Below are 26,799 nucleotides of genomic sequence, written 5' to 3' on the forward strand. Positions count from 1 at the left end.
AGTTCTAAAAGATTACTCTGCCAATAACTGGGGAGGGCCGGGGAGGGATTTTCAATCTTCAATCAGAAAATCCAGTGTCCTAAATGGAGACTGTCCCTACCATCCAGCTACAGTCTGGTATGGTAAAAGTGTGTCTTCCCGCATAGTTTGTGTCGGAAGCTTGGTCCTCAGTGTAGTCATGCTGGGACTATTAAGAGGTGGAGCAGCCTGACCTAGTGGCACACAATATTAATCTTACCAACTGTCCTGAACTCTCACTAACTGCCAGCTTTTGGTCCTGCCATGTAATCTCTCCTCAAAATTGCTGCCACCAGCCTGGTGGTGGTGGTGGGTGGTGGTGGTGGTGGTGGCGGTGGCGGTGGCGGCGGCGGCGGCACCCGCCTTTAATCCCAGCACTCGGGAGGCAGAGCCAGGCGGATCTCTGTGAGTTCAAGGCCAGCCTGGTCTACAGAGTGAGATCCAGAACAGGCACCAAAACTACACAGAGAAACCCTGTCTCAAAACAAACAAACAAACAAAACAAATAAATACATAAATAAATAAATACAAGTTGCTGCCACCATCACGTCATATACTATGACACTGATACCAGGGCAACACTATGCTACTGGGACTTTCAGTCTCCAAAGTTGGGAAATAAATAAATCTCTGTTCTTTATAAAGTACAGACTCAGGTATTTTGTCAAAATGGTAGAAAATTGACTAATAAACACCTATTATCCCAAAGGTGTTATTACAATATACCATACACACATCTATAAAAATAATCATTGTAGAGTTAGATTGATGTGTTAGCTGGCTTAATGTCAACCATGAACTAACTAAAGGCTTTATCTACATCACCACAGAGAGTAATTTAACACCCTCCCATAGCGTACGTAGTGTTTAGGTTTTTATTTTGCTGTTGCTGTGCTGTATATCAAATCCAGAACCTTAAACGGACTGAGCAATTACTCTAGCTCTAGAACTATATATGTCCCAGCCCTATTAAAAACTTAAATCACTGGGGGCTGGAGAGATGGCTCAGAGGTTAAGAGCACTGACTGCTCTTCCAGAGGTCCTGAGTTCAATTCCCAGCACCCACATGGTGGCTCACAACCATCTGTAATGAGACGTGGCCCCTTCTTCTGTGTACATAATAAATAAATCTAAAAAAAAAAAAAAAACTTAAATCACACAGCAGCTATGATTTCCTGCACTAGATATGCACAAAACTGGACCACATCAGCTCCTTGCCATGCAAGAGCAAGGGGATCCTAGGGATCCTCTCTGATAATTTATACACAGTTAATGGTCCATGAGGGATTTCTTCAGTGGTGAAACCAATGGTAGTGCTTATGCTCCCATAAAGAAACTCACTGGTGCTCTTATAGATAACCCTACCCAATGAAACTCACTGGGCCACAGGAAAAAAAACAAACTACATAAGTAGAAGGGGAACTAGTTGGGAAGAGGAAGAGGATTAGTGGGAGTGAGAAGGGGGCAAGAGAAGGTAGGGGTACCTAAATATCATCAAAATACATTATGTACATATATAAAATGCTACGTGAGACTCGTTTTTATAAACAACTAATACATGCTAATAAAAACACTGAAAAATATTAACATATGAAAGAAAGAAGCCAGATGGCAAAAAGATTGGAAATCCTACCTCATCAGGATTATCTGTAAGGACAAAGCACACCTGAGAAACGCACATGATATACAAATGTAGGAGCAGGTACCTCCTACGTAAGTGACTTATGAGGGAGGGTCACGATACTGGGAACCTAGGGCTTTTGAGCTATGGACTGACTTTTCCCAGTTCTGTCCCCATTCCACTGTTAGACATGCTTCTTTTTCTTAACAAACTGTCTCCATTTCTTCCACACACACTTTTTAAATCAGTGAAAATGTATACTTACCAATCTTACAGACTACAGAAGGAATGACAATGGGTAACTGACAGAACTAAGAAAAAGGACACCCACATCAGAAGTCTCCAAACTGCCTGTAACTCCAGCCACAGAGAACTTAACAACCTCTTCTTTCCTCCTTGGGGCTCCCTGGCCACCCGCATCACATGCACAATGCCCACACACAGACACACAATTAAAAATTTTTAAGTTTGCTGTGACATTATGCCTTCTAAGAAGGTCAGAAGCTGCACTCATAGAGTCTCAACATGACTGCCTAACAAGAGCTGAACAAAGATTATCAATACCAATGGTCAACCCTAAAAATATACAAAAAAGTAACATACAGACTGAGCAGGTTGTACTTACATATTTAGGTGTGTATATGTAGAAAGACATATGCATGTAATAATAATGAAAAAAGGGACTATGAATTTGAAAAGGGGGTACATGGGAGAGTTTAGAGGGAAGTAAGGAAAAAGGTAAATGATATAATTATATTATAATCTCAAAAACTAAAAGAAACATTTTTAAATTTAAAAAGAGGGGTATAACTCAGTAAAAGTGACTACTTGCTATATATGATGTCTTGGAATTGATCTTCAGTGCCACATGCATAACTAGACGGAGTGAGCTGGAAGAGCTGGCACATACATGCCTGTAATCCAGGACTCAGAGGATAGAAGCTGAAGAATCAGAAAAGGTCAAGGTATCCTTAGCTAGATAGTGGGTTTAAGACCAGCCTGAGTTATATGAGACCCTATCTCAAAAAATAAAAATAAAAGTAGATATATTATGTGAAATCTTCTATTTAAGATTCAAATCTTCAATCATACAAAAACTAGTAGAGGGCCGGATACACGTTCAACAGGTAAAGACACTTGCTGCCAAGCCTGATGAAGTGGGCTCCATCCCTGAGACCCGTGTGGCAGGGAGCTGTCCTCTACCCTCCACATGTGCTCCATATTGCCCATGAACACACACACACACACACACACACACACACACACACAAATTATTGTAAATGAATGAAGATTTGGCTCAACAGTTTATCAAAAAAAAGAGAGCCAGAGGCTAGAGAGATGGCTCAGTGATTAAAAGTTTGCTGCTCTTCCAGAGGACTCTGGTTCCCAACACCTATGGTAGACAGCTCACAACTGCCTGTAACTCCAGATCCAGGGAATCCAACACCCTCTTCTGGTCTCCACAGGTACCCACACACATGGCACACATACACATGCACACAAATAGAAATAAAAATAAAGACAGTCAGGTGTGATGACATATGTCTTTAATCCCAGTACTCAGGAGGCAGAGACAGCTGGATTTCTGTGAGCTCAAGGCCAATCTGGCCTACATAGAGTTCCAGGCCAGCCAGGGTGACATAGTGGGACGCTGTCTCAAAAACAAAAAACAAACAAACAAAAAACATTCTGCTGGAGCTGGAGAAATGGCTCAGCAATAAAGAAGACTCACTGCTCTTGCAGAGGATGCAGGTTCAGTTCTCAGCACCCACATGGCTCACAACCATCTGCAAAGCCAGCTCCAGGAGGGATCCACCTCCCTCTTCTGGCCCCAAAGGGCATTGCACGAACATGGTGTACCCACATGGAGGCAAACCACTCATCACATAAAAATAAATATTAAGAACAAGCAAAAAGATAAGGACCTTAGGGTTTTAGGGAAAAAAGTTACCACCAAAAATAAGTGGATATTATACACAGCTGAAATTATAGATGCTTGATTAAACTATGCAATAGCTTTCCTAAGATGGATATACACTCTTTAAATACTTGTTTGTGCTCATGTTCATGTATAGAGGTGTGCACATACCCTACCACAATGTAGAGATCAGAGGACAACCCTGAGTGTCACTCTATACCTTCCACCTTATTTGAGGCAGAGTTTCTCGTGTGCCACCGTACTGTGTACTCCAGGCTTACAGGCTGACAGCTTACAGCTTTAGGTGTTTTCCGCAATTACTTTTCACTTTATATATTGAGACAGGATTTCTCACTTGAACTCAGAACTTGCCGTTTTGGATAGTCAATCTAGTTGCCAGCTTGCTCTGGGGAATCCTCATATAAGGCGAAAAGAAATGAGGAAAATGTCTAAAGTCAACCTTGGGCCTCTACATGTATGAATGCATACACTATACACTCATATACATACACATACATACAAGAAGGATGGCGCTCAGTCTCAACAATGAGGTCACACTAAAAACAAGCTAGATTTAAATTCTACCTTTACTGGAAATTAATTAGGTATTACTGGAAATTAATGTATAGTCTCTTATGCCTCAGTTTCCTTACCTATAAAATGGGAATACTAGAACCAATTTTATAGGATAATTATGAAAATTTAAACTAGTAAACCAAGCGTAGTGGCTCATGCCTATACTCCTAACACTCATAGGTAGAGGCAGAAAGACCATGAGTTTAAGGAACAACAGAGTTCCAAGCCAGCCTAGGCTACATAGCAAGACTCTGGTTTTTTGTTGTTTTTTCTAGACAGGGTTTCTCTGTATAGCCCTGGATGTCCTAGAACTCACTCTGTAGACCACGCTGGCCTCAAACTAACAGAGATCCGCCTGCCTCTGCTTCCTGAAGGCTGGGATTAAAGGCATTCACCACCACTCTGTTTTTCTGTTTTGTTTTGTTTTTAAATAACCTCTTAATAAAAGAGACTGAGTCTCTCTACATAGCCTTGGTTGTCTTCTAACTCACTATGTAGACAAGGCTGGCCACAACAAACTCAGAGATTCACCTACCTCTGCTTCCCACATGCTGGGATTAAAAGTGTTTACACAAAGTAACCTGATGATCTGAGTACCCAAGTACCTACATAGTGGAAGGAGAGTCCTGACAGTTTCCTTTTGACCTCCAAATGTATGACATGGCACAACCCACCCTAACACATACACACACACAAAAAAAAGAATGTGAGGGCTGGCCGGGTGGTGGTGGTGCACGCCTTTAATCCCAGCACTTGGGAGGCAGAGGCAGGCGGATCTCTGCGAGTTCGGAGGCCAGCCTGGGCTACAGAGTTGAGTTCCAGGAAAGGTGCCAAAGCTACACAGAGAAACCCTGTCTCGAAAAACAAACAAACAAACAAAAAACAATGTGAGGGCTAAGAGATGGTTCAGTGGTTAAGAGCACTGTTGGCTCTTCCAGAGGCCCAGGCTTGATTCCCAGCACTCACACAGTTCACAACTGGTCTGTTCCACCAATTCTACACCCTCCTGAAAGTGCTCACCTGACATGCCAGCCCAGCAACCTGAGTTCTACCCACTGACACCACTGTGGAAAGAGAGAACAAACTCCCCAAAGTTGTCCTTTGTTGTCCACATGTATGCCACGGCACATACAAGCCAATATTCAGACACATACACACAATAAATATAAAGTGAAAATTTAAAAGAAATTTAATATGAATTTTGGAGACAAACTGCTTGGATTGACAAGCCACTATTAGTTGTAATAAGTGAACTAGGGCATATTAGAACTAGGGCAAATTAATTAATTACTATATCAGGGCCTCAGTTTTTCTTTTGAAATGAGGATATAGAGGCATTTTATTATGAGAATAAAATCAGCTAACATATATAAATGTCATCAACTGATGCTTGCCACACAGCAAATGTGTCAGCAAATAAAGAACAAATTCATTTTGAAGAAATAACTTATGCATAGTAGTTGGAGGGTGATAGTGTAGAATGAAGAGATTAGCAGAGATAGTAAAAAGGCCCTCTGAGGCAGAAGAGACCATTGTAATAGTCCTAACCAGAGAAGTCTTTCCTCTAGAGCCCATCCTCAACACTACCAAAAGAACACAAATTGATCAGATCAGTCTCCTCTCAAATTTTCAAAAGCTTCCCTACCTATGCTACAGCTACAAGAATAAAACTGCTCAAGGCTACAGAGATAGATGACTGAGTAGTTAACAGAACTCCTGCCTCCTACTGAACAGGTTACACCTCATGAAATCCCAACACCCGAGAGGTGATAGAGCCAAGGGGATCATAAATTTTAAACCAATGTGGGCTATATAGCACTGTTACACACACACACACACACACTGCTTATACAACTTAAGAAGACTCTTTTTAGCCAGGCAGTGGTGGCACACGCCTGTAATCCCAGCATTCGGGAGGCAGGGGCAGGTGGATCTCTGTGAGTTCAAGGCCAGCCTGGTCTACAGAGTTCCAGAAAGCCAGGGCAGTTACAAAAGAAGGTTCTTTTTGTCTGAGTTAAGGATCACCTTGAGCCTAAGGTTAGTCTGGAGTAGAGAGAAGCCCTATCTCAACCTAAAAAAAGAGAAGAGGGTTTGAACAGTTCAGCAGGACCTGAGTTTTGATCCCTAGAGTCCACCTAAAATCAGATGAGGTAGCATGTAATCCTAGCACTCCTACAGTGGAGGCAGACACAGAAAAATCCTCAGAAGCTGGGAGGCCAACTTGCCTGGCATAGGCAGCATGAAAAAAGAGATCCTGTCTTAAACACAGTAGTAGGTAAAAATGGACACAAGAGATTGTCTTCTAACTTCCACAAATGTGCATGCCTGCATTCATACAAAGGAACACACAAAGATTAAAAAACAAATAACAAGAACCCCACCCTCAACACTACTCTAATTTACTTTTATAACCACAGTTTTACTAACTTTCCGAACTATCAGCAACATCAATGTTGACATACTTCATGTTTCAATAACGCAAATATTTCACTGTTCTCAACGCTATTATATACCTTCTGGTTCCCTCCACCATCGAGTTCCTTTTACATGATTAATTATAAATCTGGTTGTTATACTTCAAGACATTCTCAACTACAATTCAGTCTTTCCAACTGAGTCAGAAGGACTATATTGCCACCAACTTTTCAGAAATTTGCACTTGATAAGGACTTACGTATCAATGCAGATGTTTTAATCCTTCATACTTCAAAGCTTGTTCCTTTCCTCTGAACTAAAGTCCCAATTTCTCTTTATAAAAATGGGAAGAACTTTGGTTTTTTGAGACAGGGTCTTTCCATGTCACCTTGGCTGTCCTGGAACTCACTATGTAGACCAAGCTAGCCTGGAATTCACAGAGATCCACATGTCTCTGCTTCCCAAGTGCTGTGACTAGAGACATGCACCACAATGCCAGGTTTCCAAAGAGTTGGCTTTTTTTTGGGGGGGGGGGGGAGGACAGGGAGCAGGGAGGAAGTTCAAGTCAGGTTTTTTTCTGTGTTTAGCCAAAGTTGTCCTGGAACTTAATTCTGTAGACCAGGCTGGCCTCGAACTCACAGAGATCTGCCTGTCCCTGCCTCCCAAGTACTGGGATTAAAGGTAGCACCACCATGAGTTCAAGGCCAGTCTGTTCTACAAAGTGAGTTCCAGAACAGGCTCCAAAGCTACACAGAGAAACCCTGTCTGGGGGGGACCAGGGCAAGGGGGGGACGACCACCACTCCCCAGTGGAAAGTGTTTTTCTTTCTTTCTTTTTTTTTTTTAAAGGTATTAAAAACCCTAAATCAGACCAGGCGGTGGTGGCACACACCTTTAATCCCAGCACTCAGTAGGCAGAGACAGGCGGATCTCTGTGAGTTCTAGGCCAGCCTAATATACATATCAAATTCTAAGCCAGCAAAAGCTACGTAGTCCCTGTCTCAAAGATAAATGAAATAAAATAAAAACTCTAAGTCAATCCAAAAAGTTAGACTACTCAATCAAGATCAACATTAGAGTCTAACATTGTCTTCAAAGCCAGAATTTATATGGGTTCTTAACCAGAGGTCTATGGACTCCTCAGGGCTACAAGGTAATTTTATGGAGCCCCTTACATTGCATGCAAAGTACTATACATGCCTTTTTCTGGGGAGAGGGTCCATACCTTTCATCAGACTTTCAAAGATATCTGTGACCTCCAAAAGTTTAAGGAGTGCTCTAGAGAAAAAGCAAAGACAAGCAAACGTGATTAAAGAGTGAGTCCTGCTAGGCCCTCAGGAGTGCCTCATGTGCTCTGAAGACTATACAGCACCTGAAATCAGGTCAGAAGACATTAGATGGATTTATTCAACCAAATGCAAGTTTATTGAAGTAACAAATATTAATATGCTAGGAGGAACTCCTTAAGCAGATATAATATCCATAAAGGAAAGTCATAGAACAACTAGTGACTTACTCCAAGATTTAAAAAGGGGAATGAACAAGAAAATATAAGATATCACACTAATTTTTAATCTCTTTCACCTAAAAATTAATTTTCTGTGTATATTTTATAATATGTACAACAGTACAGAACTACGTAACTTATACAGATAAATAAAATGGAGTAGTTGCTAAATTTTTCTTACTTGTTCAAGTAAACATTAGGAAACCACTGATAATTCATTTCAGCACCATCAATTAACAGTAACTAAAATAACATAAAAATCCACTAATGAGGTTGGGAGTACAACAGTTAAGAAACATATTGCTGTCAAAAGGTCATATCACCTGAACAGATTAAATTACAGGGACTTTTTCTTCTCTTTCTTTTTTTCTTTTCTTTTCTTTTTCTTTCTTTTTTTTTTTAAGATTTTATTTATTATAAATACAGTGTTCTGTGTGCACGCTTTGCAAGCCAGAAGAGGGCACCAGATCTCATTACAGATAGTTGTGAGCCATCATGTGGTTGCTGGGAACTGAACTCAGGACCTCTGGAAGAGCAGCCAGTGCTCTTAACCTCTGAGCCATCTCTCCAGCCCACAGGGACTTTTTTTACACACACACTTCACTTACACTTTTTAAGAAGGACAAAAAAACTCAACAATTATTAAGGTTTTTTCAAGATTAAAAGTGATTTTTCTCTGTGTGTGTGACACACACAGAAGCAGGTGCCTAAGGACACCTGAAGAGAGGATCAGCTAGCTCTCTTGGAGCCGGTGTCCAGGTGGTTGTGATCCACTTGATGTAGGTGCTGGAAACCAAACTCTGGTCCTCCAGAAGGGCAAGCGCTCTTAACCACTAAGCCATTTCTCCAGACCCAATTACCAACTTTTAAGTTTTCAGGGCTGGAGAAATGGCTCAACAGTTTAAGAGCACTGGCTGTTCTTTCAGAGGTCCCAGGTTCAATTCCCAGGACACACGGAAACTAACAACTGTCTGTAATTCTGCAGGCACACAGACATACATACAAACAAAATGCCCGTGCACATAAATAATCTTTTTGAAAAATTATCTCAATACAGTAATTAAAATAAAACAAAACAAACCAGGCATGATGGTGAATGCCTTTGATCTCAACACTTGGGAGGCAGAGATAGGAGGATCTCGGTGAACTCCAGGCCAGCTAGAGCTACATAGTGAGATCCTGTTTCAATAAATAAATAAACAGAACAGTTTTTAGTTTTTACTGAGTAAGTTTGATTTGTACCAGGTTTCCAGGATAAGGTGACCAAAACAACTAATGGCAAAGCTACTTGTGAGAACATAAACAATAATCAACATGGTTTCTTAATTCTTCCTAAAAAGAATTACTGTCCTGACAGAATAATCATCGAAGTGTAAGTCTAAGAAAAGTACGACTACCAAAATTTACAACTGTGGTTCAGAATGTCACCAAGAAGTGACACCAAGGAAAGATGGCTCAGCGGGCAAGAGCATTTACTGCGCAGGGCGGTGGTGGCACACGCCTTTAGGCAGAGGCCAGCCTGGTCTACAGAGCGAGATCCAGGACAGGCACCAAAACTACACAGAGAAACCCTGTCTTGGAAAAAACAAACAAACAAACAAAAAGAGAGTAGTAGCTCTTGTAGAGGACCCCAATTCTCTTCTCAGCACCCACATCAGGCTGCTTACAACTGCCTGCAACTCCAGCTCCAGGAGACCCATCACCCTCTTCCAACCTCCTCGGGCATACATTCTCACAGACACGCACACGTAAATAACAAACATAGATTAAAAAATAATAATAACACCGAGAGACCCAGGGCCCTTCCCAATGATAAAGAGGACAAGCAAAATCCTTATGTTTTCAAACATACTTCATACATTTCCAAAATACTGCAGCTGTACCTTTCCCCTGGGGGTAGAACAGTCTCAAGGGAGGGCAGCAGGCTGAGACCCTCCCGAGAAAACGCAAACTTGTAGGGCTAACGTGCTCGTCACTTCACCAACTCGGAGCTGCCTCGCCCCCGACTTCCACGGGAACCTAGCTGAAGGCCTCTCTCTGGCTCCAGAATTCGAGGGCGGGGGCGTAACCCCGCCAGTTAAGAGAGGGTGGCAACAGGCTCGGGGTTGTCTGGGACACACTCGGGTAAACACATGCAAAGACGCCCCTCTACGCCAGCGGGGAACCTCGGCTTCAGGACTGGAGGAGAACGCGTCACGCCGGGGAGAAAACGTAATGTTGGGTCCGCACGGGCCACGGGCGAGGACCACTGACGTAACGCAACCTAACGAGCAAAGAGGAGTACGAAAGACAGAAGAAGGCTCCACAGCCGAGCGGGGAGGGTGACAGATAATGAAGAACGAGAAGAGAGCCGAAACAACAGGTAAAGACAGCGGTAAAACCCTGAGGAGAACGGGTTTACGGGGGCCTGAGGAAGGAGGCACAGAACCACAACGGGAGCCGGGAAGAAGGCAAGCGCCTAATGGGGACACGCAGGAGGCGGCGCAGGGCCCCGTGCAGAACTCGGTCTCCAGAAAGCCCCATCCCGGCCCTCCCGGTAACGGTACCTTCAGCTTGTGCAGCTCCACCGTCTCGGTCGCCATCTTGCTGCGCTTACTCCACAGACCCCAGCGCGGCCCCGCCAGGAGCCCAGGCCGTCCAACCAATCGCCGTCGCTCTTACTCTCACCCCACACCAACGGCTCTCCCCATTAGTCAATGGCGGCGTCGCTCTCACGCCTCTCGGTCACTTTCCACGGCTCCCTGAAAAGGAGGACCCAGGGGAGGGCGGGGTTTGCATTGCCTACCGATAGAAAAGGCGGCCAACCGCACGGCCCCTCTGCAGAGCCGACCAATGACTGGGGCAGCGCAGGCTCTGCTCCACCAATAGGAGGGCGCGGACGGGCGAAGGGCGGCCACTTCCTGGAGACCACAGGTGTGGGAGCCCTCGCTGTGCGGCAGCCGGACGGGCTTCTGAAGCTGGCAGGTAGGGGCTGCGCGGAACTTAAAGAGGCTACCGAGCGAAACTGATGGGAGTACGGGGAAGGGCGGCGGCGAATACGAGTTCCCGTGAAGAGAGCTTTAAACCGACATGCGAAAGTGGGACTCTGGGAGGAGCATAGGCGGACTCGGTGCTTGATTTGGGGAATGCGGGGAGAGGCAAGAGCAGGTTAAAAAAATAGGCATTAGCGTTAGCAGAAGTTTAAATGCCAAAAGAGCCCTAGAAGGGTGAGGGCTCCATTTCTTGAGGGACTGAACTCAGGTCCCTTCCTAGACTAATTAAAAAACTGGGTAAGTTCTTGCAGCTGAAGCTACTGGCTGTTGACATGCCATAAGGGTGAGAGGCAGAACAGACGAGCCCCAGAAAAAGATGGGGACCAGAGGTGGCTTTACCCTCGACGCCTTCTTATTGGTCCCTTGATTAACTGCATAGCTTTCTTGTGGAACTCTGGGTGTGGGTGACACTTTATGATTCAATAACTTCCTCAAGAAAGTAAATTAAAATACTCCCAATTCCCCTGATGCTTCAAGTGAATGTCACAGTCTAAGCTTACTGCTTCATGTTATAGTTGAAGTGTAAAGATGGGAGTAAAAATCACCATGTTTCTATAGTAGGAAGGACCTTTTTTTTCCTTTCTTAGAAACAAAACAAACCACTTGTGTGAGTATGCACACTAACGATGGCAGGTATGGAAGTCAAGACAGCTTGCAGAAGTCTCTCCTTCCACTCTGTGGGTCCTGAGGAGCCACCTCAGGTCTTTAAGCTTGGTGGCAAATGCCTTTTCCAGCTTAGCCATTTCGAAGACCCTCTTGCTTTTTTGTTTGTTTTGGAGAAATGATCTCATGACAGTCCTCATGCCTCAAACACCTCCCAAGTACGGGGATGACAAGCATGAGCCACCACACCCAGCTGCTTCCATCTTCTCGAGTTTTAACAAAGCCTTCAGTTTTCCCCTTTTTTGCATGCTAGGGGAATTCTTTCATTCCCAAGAGTTCAGGGGATTTTGGCTTTTCAGGAGACAACTGGGGAACAAGCTCAATCAGGGTTCAGAGGAGACTGAGTTGGACTCCTGCCTGACCCTCACTGTGGTAGGATGAATGTGGGGGTGGCACACAGCGAAGTGAACCCCAACACTCGAGTGATGAATAGTCGGGGCATCTGGCTGGCCTACATCATCTTGGTAGGACTGCTGCATGTGGTTCTACTCAGCATCCCTTTCTTCAGCATTCCTGTTGTCTGGACCCTGACCAACGTCATCCATAACCTGGTGAGCACTAAACCACACCCTTGTACCCAACCCAGGTCTATCCCAACCAAAACAAAGTAAAGTCACCAACTGTTTGGGAATTTATGTCTTCCTTTTGGGATCTTAGCATAGTTCTTGATCCGAAGGACTACTTTTTAGCCCTCATTCTGTCCCTTTCCTTCTTCCCAGGCAATGTATATCTTCCTACATACAGTGAAAGGGACACCCTTTGAGACCCCTGACCAAGGAAAGGCTCGGCTGTTGACACACTGGGAGCAGATGGACTATGGACTACAATTTACCTCCTCCCGAAAGTTCCTCAGCATCTCTCCTATTGTACTGTGAGTCTGGGGATAGAGGAGACGCGGGTCAAAGTGGCCTACGAGCCAAGGAAGATGAGCTAGGGGTTGGGGATGGCTCAGTCAGTCACATGCTCACCACACGCACGCATGAGGACTTGAGTTCAATCCCCACAATCCCCAGCACGTATGTAAAAGGCAGATGTGGCCACACAGAACCACGGGTGCCTATCACTCCAGCACTGAGGAGTTGGAGGCAGGAAGAGCCCTAGGGCTTGCTAAGCAGCTAGTTTAGCCAAAGTACTGCACTTCAGAGTCAGAAAGAAACCCCCACCTTAAAAAAAAAAAAAAAAAAAAGGTGGTGGAGAGCGATCGAGGAAAAATCATGTTGACCTCCGATCTCCAAGCATGAACATGTACCTACACACACACACACACACACACACACGTGTGTGTATAGGACTAGTAAACTAGTCCTAAGCCTACAGAATATTATAAAGTACAAGGTAATAGTCAAGCATTCCTTGCTGGTTCTATGGTAATAAGGAAAGGGAGAAGGGACTGAAAATAAACCAAACTCCTGTCTAAATCCAAGTGATTTTACAATCACAAAAGAAGCAAATAGGTAAAGGCAGAATTGATATTAATGTTTAAAAAGTAAAACTGACTTGGGGAAAGGAAGCAAAAGGGGCTCCAAAAGTCATACAGGTACCGGGCGGGGGTGGTGGTGCACGTCTTTAATCCCAGCACTTGGGAGGCAGAGGCAGGCAGATCTCTATAAATTGGAGGCCAGCCTGGGCTATAGAGTGAGTTCCAGGACAGCCAGCTACATAGAGAAACCCTATCTCAAAAAAAAAAAAAAAAGTCATACAGGCTGAAACAGCTTTGGCTGTCATTTGCAATTTATCATTAACAATTAGCAAACAGGAGTTGGGGATTTAGCTCGGTGGTAGAACGCTTGCCTAGCAAGCACAAGGCCCTGGGATTAGTCCCTGGGATTAGCAAACAATATAATTTATAATGTCTAGTTATATCCTAAACCTCATATTAAATACTGTTGATTTAGTTAAAGTAGTTTTGGACTGCAAAGGACTATATACAATAAAACTAGTAACTCAGCCGGGCAGTGGTGGTGCACGCCTTTAATCCCAGCACTCGGGAGGCAGAGCCAGGAGGATCTCTGTGAGTTCGAGGCCAGCCTGGGCTACAGAGTGAGTTCCAGGAAAGGCGCAAAGCTACACAGAGAAACCCTGTCTCAAAAAACCAAAAAAAAAACAAAAACAAAAACAAAAACCTAGTAATTCAAAATAGAAAAAACAGTCACCAGAAAAGCATGAATGTGGGTATGGAAGGCCAGCCTTGGTCATCCTATTTTTTTTTTCTCCCTAGCTACCTACTGGCCAGCTTCTACACCAAGTATGATGCTGCTCATTTCCTCATCAACACTGCCTCACTGCTCAGCGTACTGCTGCCTAAGCTACCCCAATTCCACGGGGTTCGTCTCTTTGGAATCAACAAATACTGAAAGATGGGTTGAGAGTTCTGCAGGCATTGAGGGAAGGCACTGGAACAAAGAGATGTAATGGTTTCCCTTTCTTCTGTACCTTGAAAGCCTGAGAGATAAGACAAACCTTTCTAAACTCCAAGGAGGAAGAAATTGAAAAATGGGGTTCCTGGGCCCAGCCTTAATAGGGTCAGGATTCTGACTCAGGAAAGGTGTGAGGTTAAGGGCCACACCACTCTTCTCTGTACAGCAAGAAGCCATCCAGGCTTGGGCAGCTTGTCTGGTGATTATGTTTTCCATGTCTTCCAAACCTACCACCTTCAAGTTCTATTTTGCTGTATATTTTCCTTAAAATAAAGTCTTTTCAGTTATGACTGAAATTTGATAAGCAAGAAGAATGCTTATCATAATGCTGGGGAGGAAATATGGAACCCTGACTTACTATAAAAAATTTAAGCAAGCCGGGCGGTGGTGGCGCACACCTTTAATCCCAGCACTCGGGAGGCAGAGGCAGGTGGATCTTTGTGGGTTCGAGGCCAGCCTGGTCTACAGAGTGAGATCCAGGAAAAGGCGCAAAGCTACACAGACAAACCCTGTCTCAAAAAAACAAAAAAAAAAAAAAAATAATTAAGCAAATTTTTATCACTACTCCTTTGACCCAATATGGGGTACCCTTCACTCTCAGCTAACAGCAAGGAAAGAATCCTCAAAAAAGAAAAAAGTGCTCCTGGCTAGGTGTGGTGGCGCAGGCCAGCCCTCAGGAGGCAGAAGCAGAAGAATCATTGCGGCTGGAGGCCAGCCTGGGCTACATAGTAAGACTGTCTCCAAAAGAAAACAGAAAAGGACTCACAGCTACATGGGCAAAGAAAAGAAGGAAGATAGAAGTTGCCAGTTATATATTTATAGAAAGATAATCCCCTGGCTTTAAATAGATATGTACATACAAATATGAACAAACTTAAAAAAATACAAACCCTTGGCTCACAAGGGGGCCTCTGGGAACCCCTCTATCCTTCCCCCTCACCCAAGGGCACAGGGCATAGGTCTGCTTTTTAAAAATTAATTAATTTTGGCCATCCTTGCAACAACAAGCCTGAAGTTAGGTGGTTTCCCATAAGTGAAAAGTCAGAGGAAAAATTCAGTTTCCACTCTGAATTCTGTATCTCCAAAATTAGGACTACATGCTTTTTCTTTTAGCTAGTACATCAGGGTAACGGGTGAGGAACCCCTGAAATAGGTTAAGAAATAAGATACACTCATTTAAAAAGGGGTGTGTTTCATTTGCTCTGACAGCAAATGACAAGATAAAGGCATACAGACCCCAGAGAAATCCCCAGTTCCCACACCTTAGGAACATACTGACTGGACTAGGTCCAGACCCTAAGCTCTTTGCTCTAGCCACCTCCTATTTCTTTGGTATTGTCAGAAGACAAGATTCAGTTCCTAGGTGTTGGGGAAGGGGGGGATAGGTCATGGACTTCCTCTAAGTACTGAGTGAACAATTTAAATTTTTCCCTTTTTAAAGTATTTAAAAATAAACAAATCAAATTCCATCCTGTGCTGTACACAGCCCTTTTGACTCCCTGACATTGATTTGAGGAAGGAAGAGAAGGGTGTCAACGTTGGAAGGGCCGCCTCACTTTCTTCCGCCGTTTAGGTTTGGCTTCTCCCTTGGGTACTGTACTGTTGGGCTTGGAGGTCGAAGTGGCCCCAGGGCCAGGGTGAGGCGCTGCAAAGAAGTTCCCATTGGACATCTGCCCTGGGGGTACTTGAAAGATCCGGCTCAAGAAATCCTGCAGGTCAGCAGGAGGGGCCTCTGGAGTGGCCCTAGGGAGAAAAAATACAATGAGGCAGGAGACATTACAGTCAGCTACTGAAATTAACCACACAGTGGGTCAGTTCCCAAACCTCCTAAAGAGCTGGGCATCTGAAACCATAATCACAACTGAAATAGTGGTTAAGTGAGAAGTAACACCTACCTCTGCCGACCACTGGTGCCAGGAACCCGAGAACCAAATGAGATGTGGTAAGGAACTCTGTGGGTATCTGGAGAGATTCCCACACGCTGGCATCCAGCCCACTCTGCGAAAAGAGATAATTACCCAAAACATCCATTCATAGCAAATGAGATAAAGAAATATGATCTTGTACTCAGAGGTCAGAAGTGTACCTGTGATGTCATAGACTTTTCCATCCATCAGTGCAAAGTAGGTGATCTTGAGACCTAACATGCTCGACTCTGCCCAAAAGTCTCCCTCCTCAGCAGGATGCAGCCTGTTACACTCAGCACAGTATCTGGCACTCTTAGGTTCCCGGTCCATTTCAAACCTCCTGCAACCCAAAACAAGAATTCCTTAATACTTTTCAAGTGGTCGTTACTGTCAAATACAGCCAAACACTAAAAGTTACCTTTACTCAGCTATAATATCTGCTTCTCTATACCCTGCCTTCAACTTTCTTTTAGTTTGAGGCAGGGTCATGGTATGTAGCCCAGGCTAGACTTAAGCATATAATGTTTCTACCTTAGACTCCTAAATGCTGGGATTACAGGAGTGTAGTTCCATACTCTACTTTCACGTTTCTATATTTAAACTAATTTCTTTCTTTCTCTAATGTTTTTATCAGCATATAACAATTACAGACAATATGGCTTTGATTCTATTTTCATATATGTATGCAGTGTATTTTGACCTATTCACCTCCTATTATCCCCTCTCTTACTCCCACTCCCACTGATACCCTTCCTCTTCCCAACTAATGTTCTATTTTCATGTTCTGGCCCCACCCAACCACCCCTGTGTGTGTGTGTGTGTGTGTGTGTGTGTGTGTGTGTGTGTGTGTGTGTGTGTGTTTTGGGGAGGGGGTTGTAGAGACCTAATTAGTTTCATTAGTGTTGCTTACAAGGGCATGGGCACCTTACCAGTGTCTGTACAACTTATGAAATTTTCTTTCTTCGAGGACAGCCTAGTCTACAAAGCTAGTTCCAGAACAGCTAGGATTGTTACTCGGAGAAACCTTGTCTCAAAAAATAAAAAAAATTTAAAGAAGAAAGAAAAAAGAAATTTTCTCTCTTCCAACAACCATTAACTGCCTATAAATCCTCAAACAGGTAAGGCCTTTGAACCCTTTCTTTTTTTCCTACTGCTAATTATATGATACACACACCCCAAAAGCCACACCTATGTTAAAGATTTTACAAAGGTGATTGATTAGAACTAATGTTGACTGTGGGATCTGACTATTGCGTGTCTATAGCCAAATTATGTTGGACTACCTTTAGCCCTTCAGTAGCCACTCACTGCCCACTTATGTTTCCCTCACAGCCTAGTGAGCATTAGGAAATCCTTTTGAGCTGACTAACAGACCACTAGCTTCCACCAGCTCAGAACTAAGACTGTCATAAGCTTACACCTGAGGCCTACCTGACTCCCGTCAGTGCAGGTAAAAATATCTTGAGTTGGAAAGATGGCTCAGGGGCTAAGAGTGCTGTTGATCTTGCCAAGGACCCAGGTTTAGTTTCCAGCACTCACACAGTGGCTCACAACCATCAGGAACTCCAGTTGCAGGAGAGCCAATGCCCTTTTCTGACCTCTACAGGCACCAGACACACATGGTGCATATATATGTACATGCAATCAAAACACTCATACACACATAAATCTAAAAAAAAAAATTTTAAGTGCTTGATGTATAAGTTTTATTCTTTAACTATAAAAATTTGGACTGGTAAGATGGCTCAGTGGATAAAGACATGTGCCACCAAGCCTGATGACCTCCATTCATCCCCAGGGTTCACATGGTGAAAGGAGAGAACTCTACCAAGGTGTCAAAGGACTTCCACTTCCACACCTCTGGGTACACACACATGCATGTAGCAAGCAAATTTACACAAATAAAAAATGTAATTTAAAAGATTTAAGAAAAATAACTTCAGGAGCTGGAGAGATGGCTCAGCAGTTAAGAGCACTTGTTGCTCTTACAGAGGACCTGGGTTTGATTCCCAGCTCACAACAATCTGTAACTCCAGTTCTAGGGAATTTGATAACTTTTTTTTTTTTTTAAGGATGGAATCAGTGTCATTTTATTTTGGTTTTTAAATTTTATTTCTTTTATGTGTATAAGTGTTTATATGTCTGTGTACCACATGCTTATCTGGTACCCTTGGAGGTCAGAAAAGGGCACTGGGTATCAGATCCTATGGGACTGGAGTTATAGATGGTTGTGAGCCACCATGTGACTGCTGGGAATTGAACCTGGGTCTTCTGGAAGAACAGCTAGTGTTCTTAACCACCAGTCTCCAGCCCTTGATGCCCACTTCTGACTTTTCTCCAGCACCAGGCACACAAGTAGTATGTATATACACAGGCAAACACACAAAATCAATTTTAAAATCTAAAATATAAGTAAATAAAAACTTCCTAAACTGTTACTATGTTTGAACATGGTTTGGCAGATAACCTGAATCTATGTTCCAGGCCATGGTCATTCCTATGTGGGTACAGAATTAACTTTTATTCCCTTTAAGGTGAGATATCTCACATAGCCCAGCCTAGCCTTGAACTTGATATACAGCTGTGAATGGTCTTGAACCTCAGATCCCCTGCTTCCACCTCCTGAATGCTGGCATTATAGACATGTGTCATCACACCTGGTTAATGAGAGCTGTATTTTGGCATCAGTAGTTGAGACCCTCAATCTTTTTATTTTAAAGATTAGATTTTAGCCTGGCAATGGTGGCGCACACCTTTATCCCAGCACTCGGGAGGCAGAGGCAGGTGGATCTCTGTGAGTTTGACGTCAGCCTGGTCTACAGAGTGAGTTCCAGAACAGCCAGAACTACATAGAGAAACCCTATCTCCAAAAACCAAAAAAAGAAAAAAGAAAGGTTTGTTTTTATAATTTTTAAGATATATGTATGTATGCATGTAAGTATGTGTGCATCCCTGCAGATGACCTCAGAGCCAGAGCAGTCTGGCTAGCGCTCTAGTTACAGACAGTTGTGAAGCATCTGCTGTAGGTGCCGGTAGCAAAAACTGGATCCTCTGGGAAAACAGCAATGCTCTTGACCATGGAGCCATCTCTCCATGGTCTCTCCAGCCCTAAATCCTCAGTCTCTTAGTAGGAGGGCAAAAGTAGACGACTTGGGGTCTTTTCCTCATTTCTGTACTCCACAGTCATCAAAAACATTCAAAGGAAGGCCTCTGGCTCCCAAATCTCTCAGCTGTAGCTGTCACACTCCTGTGTCCTGTTTCATACCTATGCTTTCCTTGGCATCGGCTACACATCATAGTATTCATTGCCTCCTTGAGGTCATCTTGTAGCTTCGACAGAAACTCATTCACTGACCGGCTCAGCTCATTCTCTGCCATTCGTTTCCTAAAAGGAGAAAGGCTTTCTAGGTCAGGGTATTGAGGAAAAAGAGAGACAGATCTGGATGCTTCTACAGCAGTGGTTCTCAACCTTCTTGATTCTATGACCCTTTAATACATTTCCTTGTGGTGTGGTGACCCGCAACCATAACATTATTTTTGATGCTACTTCATAACTGCAATTCATATCTGATAGGATATCTGATATGCAACCCACATGAAAGAGTCATCTGGCCCCCGAATGCTCATGACGTACGGTTGAGAGCCACTGCTCTAGAGGCTGCTGACTCAGCTAAAATGACAATTTAAGCCTTTCTGCCTGGAGTCTCCACTCACAAGTCCAGGGCCTTCTACTGAGGATTTTCCATCTACTTCACCTGAAATGTCCCATTTTAAACTCACATCTCATACTCCTTCCGCCTCTCTGGGTTGCTGACAATGTCCCAAGCTGCCCGCAAAACTTTGAAGGCCTCCTCAGCCCTGGGATGATGATTTTTATCAGGATGAACCTACGTAAAACACAAAGAAATTTCATCACAAATCAATTCCAACCCTCCTCTATCTCAGGTCCTGCGTGTGTGTGTGTGTGTGTGTGTGTGTGTGTGTGAGCATATCCATATGTACATACATGCACACCATGTACATGCCTGGCACCCATGAAGGGGGGTCACATCTCCAGGAATGGGAGTTACAGGCAGTTGTAAGCCACATGAGCAACAAGTGAGTACTCTTAACCTCTGAGCCATCTCTCCAGACCCTTCTCTTTTTTTCTCCCCCAGACAGGGTTTCTCTGTGTAACAGCTCTGGCTGTCCTGGAACTTGATTTCTAGACCAGGCTGGCCTTGAACTCACAGAGATCCGCCTGCCTCTGCCTTCAGAGTGCTGGGATTAAGGTCAAGCCCCGCCACCGACTGCCCAGCTAGGTTTTTTTTTTTTTTTTAATTGTGTATATATACATGTGTGTCCACGTGTGGATGTGTATACATAAGTGAGGTGCCTCTGGAAGCCAGAGGCGATAGATCCCCTTGGAGTTGGAGCTGTCCAGCATGGATGCTGGGAACTGAACTTAAGTCCACTACAAGCCTGTGCTCCTAACTACTAAGCCATCTCCTTAGACCCTCATGGATATTATTATATCAAAGAGTTCTCTTTCCTTATCCTTTTAGAGAATCAATATAGTTTCATGGTCAATTACTATAGCCTGTGGAAAGATCTGAGTTTAAATTCAGGCTTTTCTTTTAACATGTATGGTCTTGACTTTTTTTTTTTTTTCTGGAGCTGAGGACCGAACCCAGGGTGCCTTGAATATTTTTATCTGTCACAGATTTTTAAGAGGATTAAGAGGATTAAATAAGAATATCTATGAGCCAGGTGGCAGTGGCACACACTTTTAATCCCAGCACTCGGGAGGCAGAGCCAGGTGGATCTCTGTTAGTTCGAGGCCAGCCTGCTCTACAGAGCGAGATCCAGGACAGGCACCAAAACTACACGGAGAAACCCTGTCTCAAAAATATATATATATATATGAAGAAACAGGGAGATGGCTTAGTGGGTAAAGGTGCTTGCTGTGTAAGCATTAGGACCTGAGTTCAAATCCCCAGAACTCACATAAAAGCTGGACTATACAGAGATCAAGTGTCTATAAGCCTAAGCATCCCTACATTCCTACGAGGAGATGGAAAGTAGAGACAAGAGAGTCCTCAGAAGCCAGCTAGTCTAGTATAAGCAATAGAAAACAATGAAGAGATGCTGTCTAAACAAGGTAGAAAGCAAGGACCAACACCTGAAGCTGTGCGCTGTCCCCACCCCACCCCACATGTCTGACCGCATTCACGAACAACACAGACAAAATTTCCACATAAAGTATGTGTCACAGAATCTGGCTCTAGGATGATCTTCCATCCCAGTTTGTCTGGAACTATCCCAGCTTAGCTCTGAAAGTCCCATGTATCAGGAAACTCCTAACCAGACAAACAGGGATATGTGAATCTTCCCAGCAGACATTTAAAGCCCTTGCATTTTAAGTTTCATTAGCAGTCTTAATATAAAAGTTTCCAATATGTTGCACCTTCAAACTCATTCTTTTCCAAGTTCAAATTTTCTTATTTGGCAGGGCACGGTGGTGCACACCTTTAATCCCAGCACAAGAAAGGTAGAGGCAGGCAAATCTCTGAGTTCAAGGTCAGCCTGGTCTACAAAGCAAGCTCCAGGACAGCCAGGGCTGTTATACAGAGAAACCCTGTGTAGAAAAACAAAACAAACAAATTTTTTATGCAAAGTTGCGAGTGGTAGCACATTCCTATAAACCAAGCAGTAGGATCCTAAATTCAAATCCAGCCTCTCCTCTCTTCCTCTCCCTTTCAGATCAGAGGTGAGCTCTCAGCTACTGCTCCAGCACCATACCTGTCTGCTGCCATGCTTCTTGCCATGATGGTCATGAACTCATTCTCTGAAACTATAAGCAAGCTCCCAATTAAACGCTTCCTTTTATAAGTTGCCTTGATCATGGTGTCTCTTCACAGCAATAGAAAAGTAACTAGGAGACCCTCACATCTGAAACTTTCTACTAGTCTGCCTTTCTGTTCCAGAAATGAAAGTGTATTAAGATCTCAGAAGTTTTTTATGTTTTTTCAACCTTTTCTCCACAACAAATAATAGCCTATCCTCCTACAGCTTCCTGATTTTTCCCATCTGCACACCCAAAAGCACAGAGATGAGTCTCATCACTGATGCCAAATAAAAAGAATGCTTTTAAACTTCACAGTCTCAAGCTAATATAACAGCCCTTTAAAGGTATTCACACTGGGGCCTAGGTTATATAAGAGAAGCCAACAGGAATTCTAGCCCAGAACAAGAGAGATTTTTGGGGTAGAACTGGGTATATAAAGGACGAGGGAACACTTCTACTCCAAGACAAGTTGGAAAACAAGAATGTTTGTAAGAATGGTATTCTCCAAGAGAAGATGTCTGCTAAAAGACATGATGGAGAAACAAAGGAGTTCTACTACTATTAGTAACTATTTGAGGAACAAAGATTGTTATGTACTCTAAGAATATTCCAGGCCATCCACCAAGGAACATGTCTTTTCCACCAAATTAAGTTCCTTCTAAGTTATCAGTCTGGGGCCTGATTGTACTTCCAACTGTCAAGGAAAACCTTGGGTACCCATTCCACTCTATGTCATAGAGCCACTGTGGTAATCTGTGTATTGTAATGTTTTATTAATCCAGGCCCATATATTCAGTCAAATCAGCCTCAGGTGCAATTTTACACACATTACTTATATTCATACTATAGTTTTACTTGTACAAACAGAAATAGCAAGAGCAGGGCTGGGGGCTTTAGCTCAGTTGTAGAGTGCATGCCTAGAATGAGCAAGGCTCTAGATTTGATCCTCAGCACTGCAAAAAAAAAAAAAAATTAATTTCTCTCAAGTATACAGTACATCAAAACTCCCACCTACATAGTTAACAAAAGCAACATATCTTCATGCATATACATGATATACATGTCTCTCTTATGACTTATGCTCCTTTTTTCTTTCCTTTCACATTCTGGGTCTTAAAATTCCTGTTTTCAGGTTAGGAATGTGTGTATATCAGTGGGACAGCACCTGCCTAGCATGCACAGGCCCTGGACTCCATCCTCAATCTCACAAGAAAAAAGGTGTTTTCTTCTTCCTGGTCCTGGAATAACCACTCATGATGACATCCTGAACACTCCCACACTAGGTCTACACCTGACTTACTAGGGGAGGCTAGTTTTCTCCATGTTTAAATCTCCTGTTGGGGCTGGAGAGATGTCTCAGTGGCTAAAATACTTGGTGGTCTTGGAGAGGACCCGGGTTCAGTCCCAGTTCCCACATGGTGGCTCACAACCATAACTGACTCAAGCTCCAGGGGACCCACACTCTTCATCTCCCCGGTTACCCAGCTGCACATGGTATACATGCACACACGGAGGCAAACCTCGTACACACAAAATAAATCTAAAAAGGTAATTTCTTGCCAGGCACTGGTGCACGTCTTTAACCCTCGGGAGTCAGAGGCAGGTGGATCTCTGTGAGTCTGAGGCCTACAGAGCGAGTTCCAGGACAGCCAAGGCTACACAAAGAAACCCTTTTTTCTTTAAATTCCTCCTTTACCATTCATGGTAATGCACACTTACAATCCCAGCACTTCACAAGCAAAGGCAAGGGAATCACAGATTCAAGTTAGCTGGAGCTACACAGCAATACCCCACCCCAGACAACAAGACAAGAATTCCTGTGTTCAGATGAGAGCAACTAAGGTACTGCCTGACTGGGCCTCTCCCCTAACCTAAGTAAAAGGATTCCATTTAGCTACTGCAGAGTGAGAGAGTTCAACCCCGCCTGTTATATGACACTCCTTCCCCCCAAAAAAAACTCATGACAAAAGACTAAACAGAGAGAAAGTTAGATCCCTAGTCAGAGAAAAGTCTTTATGACTCTTTCCTGAGAATGTGTCCCTTAGCTAGGAATAGTGACAAGTGACTATAAATCACAGCACTCAGAGATGGAGGCAGGAGAATCATGAGTTCTAGGTTGGCCTGTCTACATAGTGAAACCCTGCTTCAGAAACAAAACAAAGGGATACAATCCTTCAGCTCCAAGTTGGCCTCCTGCTCATTCTTCCCTTAATTTTACACTCCCTAAAACTGGAACAGAAAATACAAAAGAGGAAGGAGAAGCAGCACAGGATACTCACCATCACCGCTAGCTGCCTATAGGCCTTCTTTAGTTCAGTATCTGATGCTGTAGCTTCAACCCCCAGCACATGAAAAGGGTTGAGTTCATCCTCAGGAACCCCAGCCATGGTCAAAAGGCGGGCCACTTCCTCTTCTGGCTGGCAGTAGCGCCCACTAGCTGCAGGTGCATTACCTTGCTTATTAGTCCTCTGCTTGACCCAAGGCAACTCCAGCCAGTTCCACTGAACTAATCTTACCAGCTGCTGCCATGCCCTGCTATCTCGAAACAGACTCAAGCCACGATGCAAGGCTGGAGAATCCAGCCAAGAGAACATCCAGGTGGTCTTATCCCTCCAGCCTAAACGGTCACCCAGGCCCACCAAAAACCGCCAGCCCAACTGTAGACAGCCCAAAAAGAGGGCAAGAGCCAGAAGTAGGAAAGCACCCACTAGCCTAAGAACACGGGTGAATAGCCCTGCTGCACAGTAAAAGCTCTGGCTTAGAAACTGGGCCATTACCTGGGCCCAGCCCCCCAATCTCCCTGCCCAGACTCCCACCCAAACTCGAAAAAGGTCCAGATCACTGCCTTTCAGCTGCCTGCATGCATAAATGAGATGGCCACAAGTTTCTACATACTCTCCCACCAATACCAGAAGTTCAATCAGCCACCAGAAGCCCGCCTGTCCAAGCTGACATAGTTCCTCTACTCCCCACAGTCCCAGGCCTCTGCGCTTATCTGCCTGATTTCGTTTTCGGCCCAGCCGATGACGACCAGGGGACCTGGGATCTCTGCGTCCACTATCCCGAGTATCCTCCTTGGTCAAAAAACGGTGTCTCTGCCTCCGGGATGGGGGTTTCTTCCCACTGGACACACGTGAGAAATCACTGGGAAATTTAAGAGGTTCCTCATCATCATATTCTTCTTCTAATTCTTCATCTTCCCCCAAGGCTGGAGAGGTGCAATGGTGGCAGAAGTTGCTAGAAGGGCCATCTCCTTCCTCAGAGTAAATCCCTTCAGGGACTCCAGGGCTTCCCTGGCAGTTACAAGCAGATGGAATGGAAAGAAAAGAAGGGCTCCCATCCTCCTGGTACCCAGTCTCATTATCTCTTGAGAGTTCCTGGTCCACTCCTGACTCTTCCGAAGACGCGTCACTCTCGTCAGGGTAACCTCCTTCCCTAGGTGGTCCCGGACCCCTTGGAGGACCATGGCTTGGATCCGACCAGTGGGCTGGGTTTGGGGGCTGTGTGTACTTAGGACCAGAGTGCTCTGTGAGGCAGCGTGTACCATTAGGGGCAGTCTCCGTGGAGTCCCCGAGTCCTGAGAATGAAAGTTTTTCAGGGTCCACAGAGGGTCCTGAGGTCCTGAGGGAGGCACCCCAGCTGTGATGGGCTCCGCACAACCCTCCTTCTCCGGGGTGCTTCTGGGCCATGACCCCGGGACTTCCTGAGGATTTTAGGTCACAGCCATCATGGTAAGTTCTACTGCCTGCAACAAAGACATCAAGTTGGGAATGGTCAAGGACAGAACCAAGAGAGAAAGTTAAACAATGCGCCCACTCCCCCTACCGCGGAGGCGCAAATTCTTCGGGAACATTCGCTAACCCTCACAATAAACCCGAATGAGACTGACCACAAACCTGCTTGCACCAACCCCGACCTCAGGAACCCCCTTACCCCCGAAATCTTCACGTTGTTTCTTCTTTTCCCCAGGAAACTAAACTCTTCGATCTGGGAGGTGGGGGGTGGGGTTACCGCAAAGGGTGTGGTCTGGGGGGGGGATTACTCTTAGAAAAAAAAAAAAAAGACTGCCTGAAAGAGAGAGGCCGCAATCTGTCAGAAAAGGGTGGGGACGGTACAGCTTCAGAGGAAAAGCTAAGGGCGGAGCTTAAGAGGTGCCCCGGCCAAAGGCCCCCCGAAAACCCACCGACCGGGGACCGGGGCAGAGGCGACGTACCGAACAGCGGCGGTAACTCCTCCCCCTCGAGCAGCTGCGCCTGAGGCCAGGGGGAGCTACGAGAGCAGCTCCCCCGGCTCCGCCTCCCGCTCACGCTCCGCTTCCGCCTTCCGTCCCCGCCGCGGCGGCCTACTTCCACTTCCGGGGTCACCGGGGGTGGGAGGAAAGACGGCAAGGGAAGAGAAAAGCGGTTGGCGGCGGCGCGAGCCGGCGCGGCTGGCGCGGCGTCAAGCCGAGGGGGCGGGGCTAGGGCGCCCCGGCCCCGCCCCTTAAAGTGCCCCCGGCCGCCCTGCGGGCCGCACACAGGTCGCGCTGCCGCCGGCGAGCCGGCGAGCTCTCCGCTGGGGCCTGCGGGTCGTACTCCCCGTCCCCGCTGAGACCGGAAGATGAAGGGCCGCCGCCAATCCGCACATCGTCTGTGGCTTGCAGACAGCCAGCGCCCTCTGCGTGCCCAGACCCTTCCCTCTGGGCTGTCCGGCCGGAGAGGAAGAGAAAAGTGTGTGTGTCCCGGACTAGCAAGCCCCCTGACTGACTACACACGACACTCCTCTCCCAGACCCAGCTGACGAGCTCCCACACCGCTGATCCTGCCCCCTGTGAATGCAGCTCGTGCGCCAGGCCAAGGAGTGCGGCCAGGGGATCCGGAGCGCCGCTCCCCGGGGATCCGAACCCAGCCGAGAGTTACC

General features: G+C 45.1%; 2 protein-coding genes across 7 annotated transcripts in view; one reads left to right on the plus strand and one right to left on the minus strand.

Moving 5' to 3' along the window:
• Positions 1 to 26,281, minus strand: part of LOC131895155 (SAP domain-containing ribonucleoprotein) — a 71,376-nt gene extending 45,095 nt beyond the window's left edge. The window contains exons 1-7 of one of the 4 annotated variants that reach the window (XM_059245581.1): positions 26,114 to 26,281; positions 24,180 to 25,645; positions 19,854 to 19,960; positions 19,339 to 19,458; positions 16,253 to 16,413; positions 16,062 to 16,164; positions 15,723 to 15,909 (exon numbers count right to left, since the gene is read on the minus strand). In XM_059245581.1, the coding sequence (XP_059101564.1) occupies positions 15,723 to 15,909; positions 16,062 to 16,164; positions 16,253 to 16,413; positions 19,339 to 19,458; positions 19,854 to 19,960; positions 24,180 to 25,589 (2,088 nt within the window). In that variant the 5' untranslated portion in view covers positions 25,590 to 25,645; positions 26,114 to 26,281. Of the gene's footprint in view, positions 1 to 10,600; positions 10,859 to 15,722; positions 15,910 to 16,061; positions 16,165 to 16,252; positions 16,414 to 19,338; positions 19,459 to 19,853; positions 19,961 to 24,179; positions 25,646 to 25,833; positions 25,936 to 26,113 lie in introns of those variants that run through there. The other 3 variants (XM_059245579.1, XM_059245580.1, XM_059245582.1) reach the window with 3 other exon arrangements.
• Positions 10,597 to 14,453, plus strand: Ormdl2 (ORMDL sphingolipid biosynthesis regulator 2). 3 transcript variants are annotated; one of them, XM_059245584.1, is made up of 4 exons: positions 10,597 to 11,018; positions 12,003 to 12,300; positions 12,469 to 12,620; positions 13,968 to 14,453. In XM_059245584.1, exons 2-4 carry the CDS (start codon positions 12,127 to 12,129, stop codon positions 14,101 to 14,103), a joined length of 462 nt encoding a protein of 153 aa, XP_059101567.1. In that variant the 5' UTR covers positions 10,597 to 11,018; positions 12,003 to 12,126; the 3' UTR covers positions 14,104 to 14,453. The 3 variants fall into 3 exon arrangements, with proteins under 3 accessions (XP_059101567.1, XP_059101566.1, XP_059101568.1); XM_059245583.1 differs by having other exon boundaries at positions 12,049 to 12,300; XM_059245585.1 differs by having other exon boundaries at positions 12,126 to 12,300.
• Positions 26,282 to 26,799: the final 518 nt, after the last annotated feature.

This window comes from Peromyscus eremicus, chromosome 18 (assembly GCF_949786415.1).
Source record: "Peromyscus eremicus chromosome 18, PerEre_H2_v1, whole genome shotgun sequence".
Lineage (NCBI taxonomy): Eukaryota > Metazoa > Chordata > Mammalia > Rodentia > Cricetidae > Peromyscus > Peromyscus eremicus.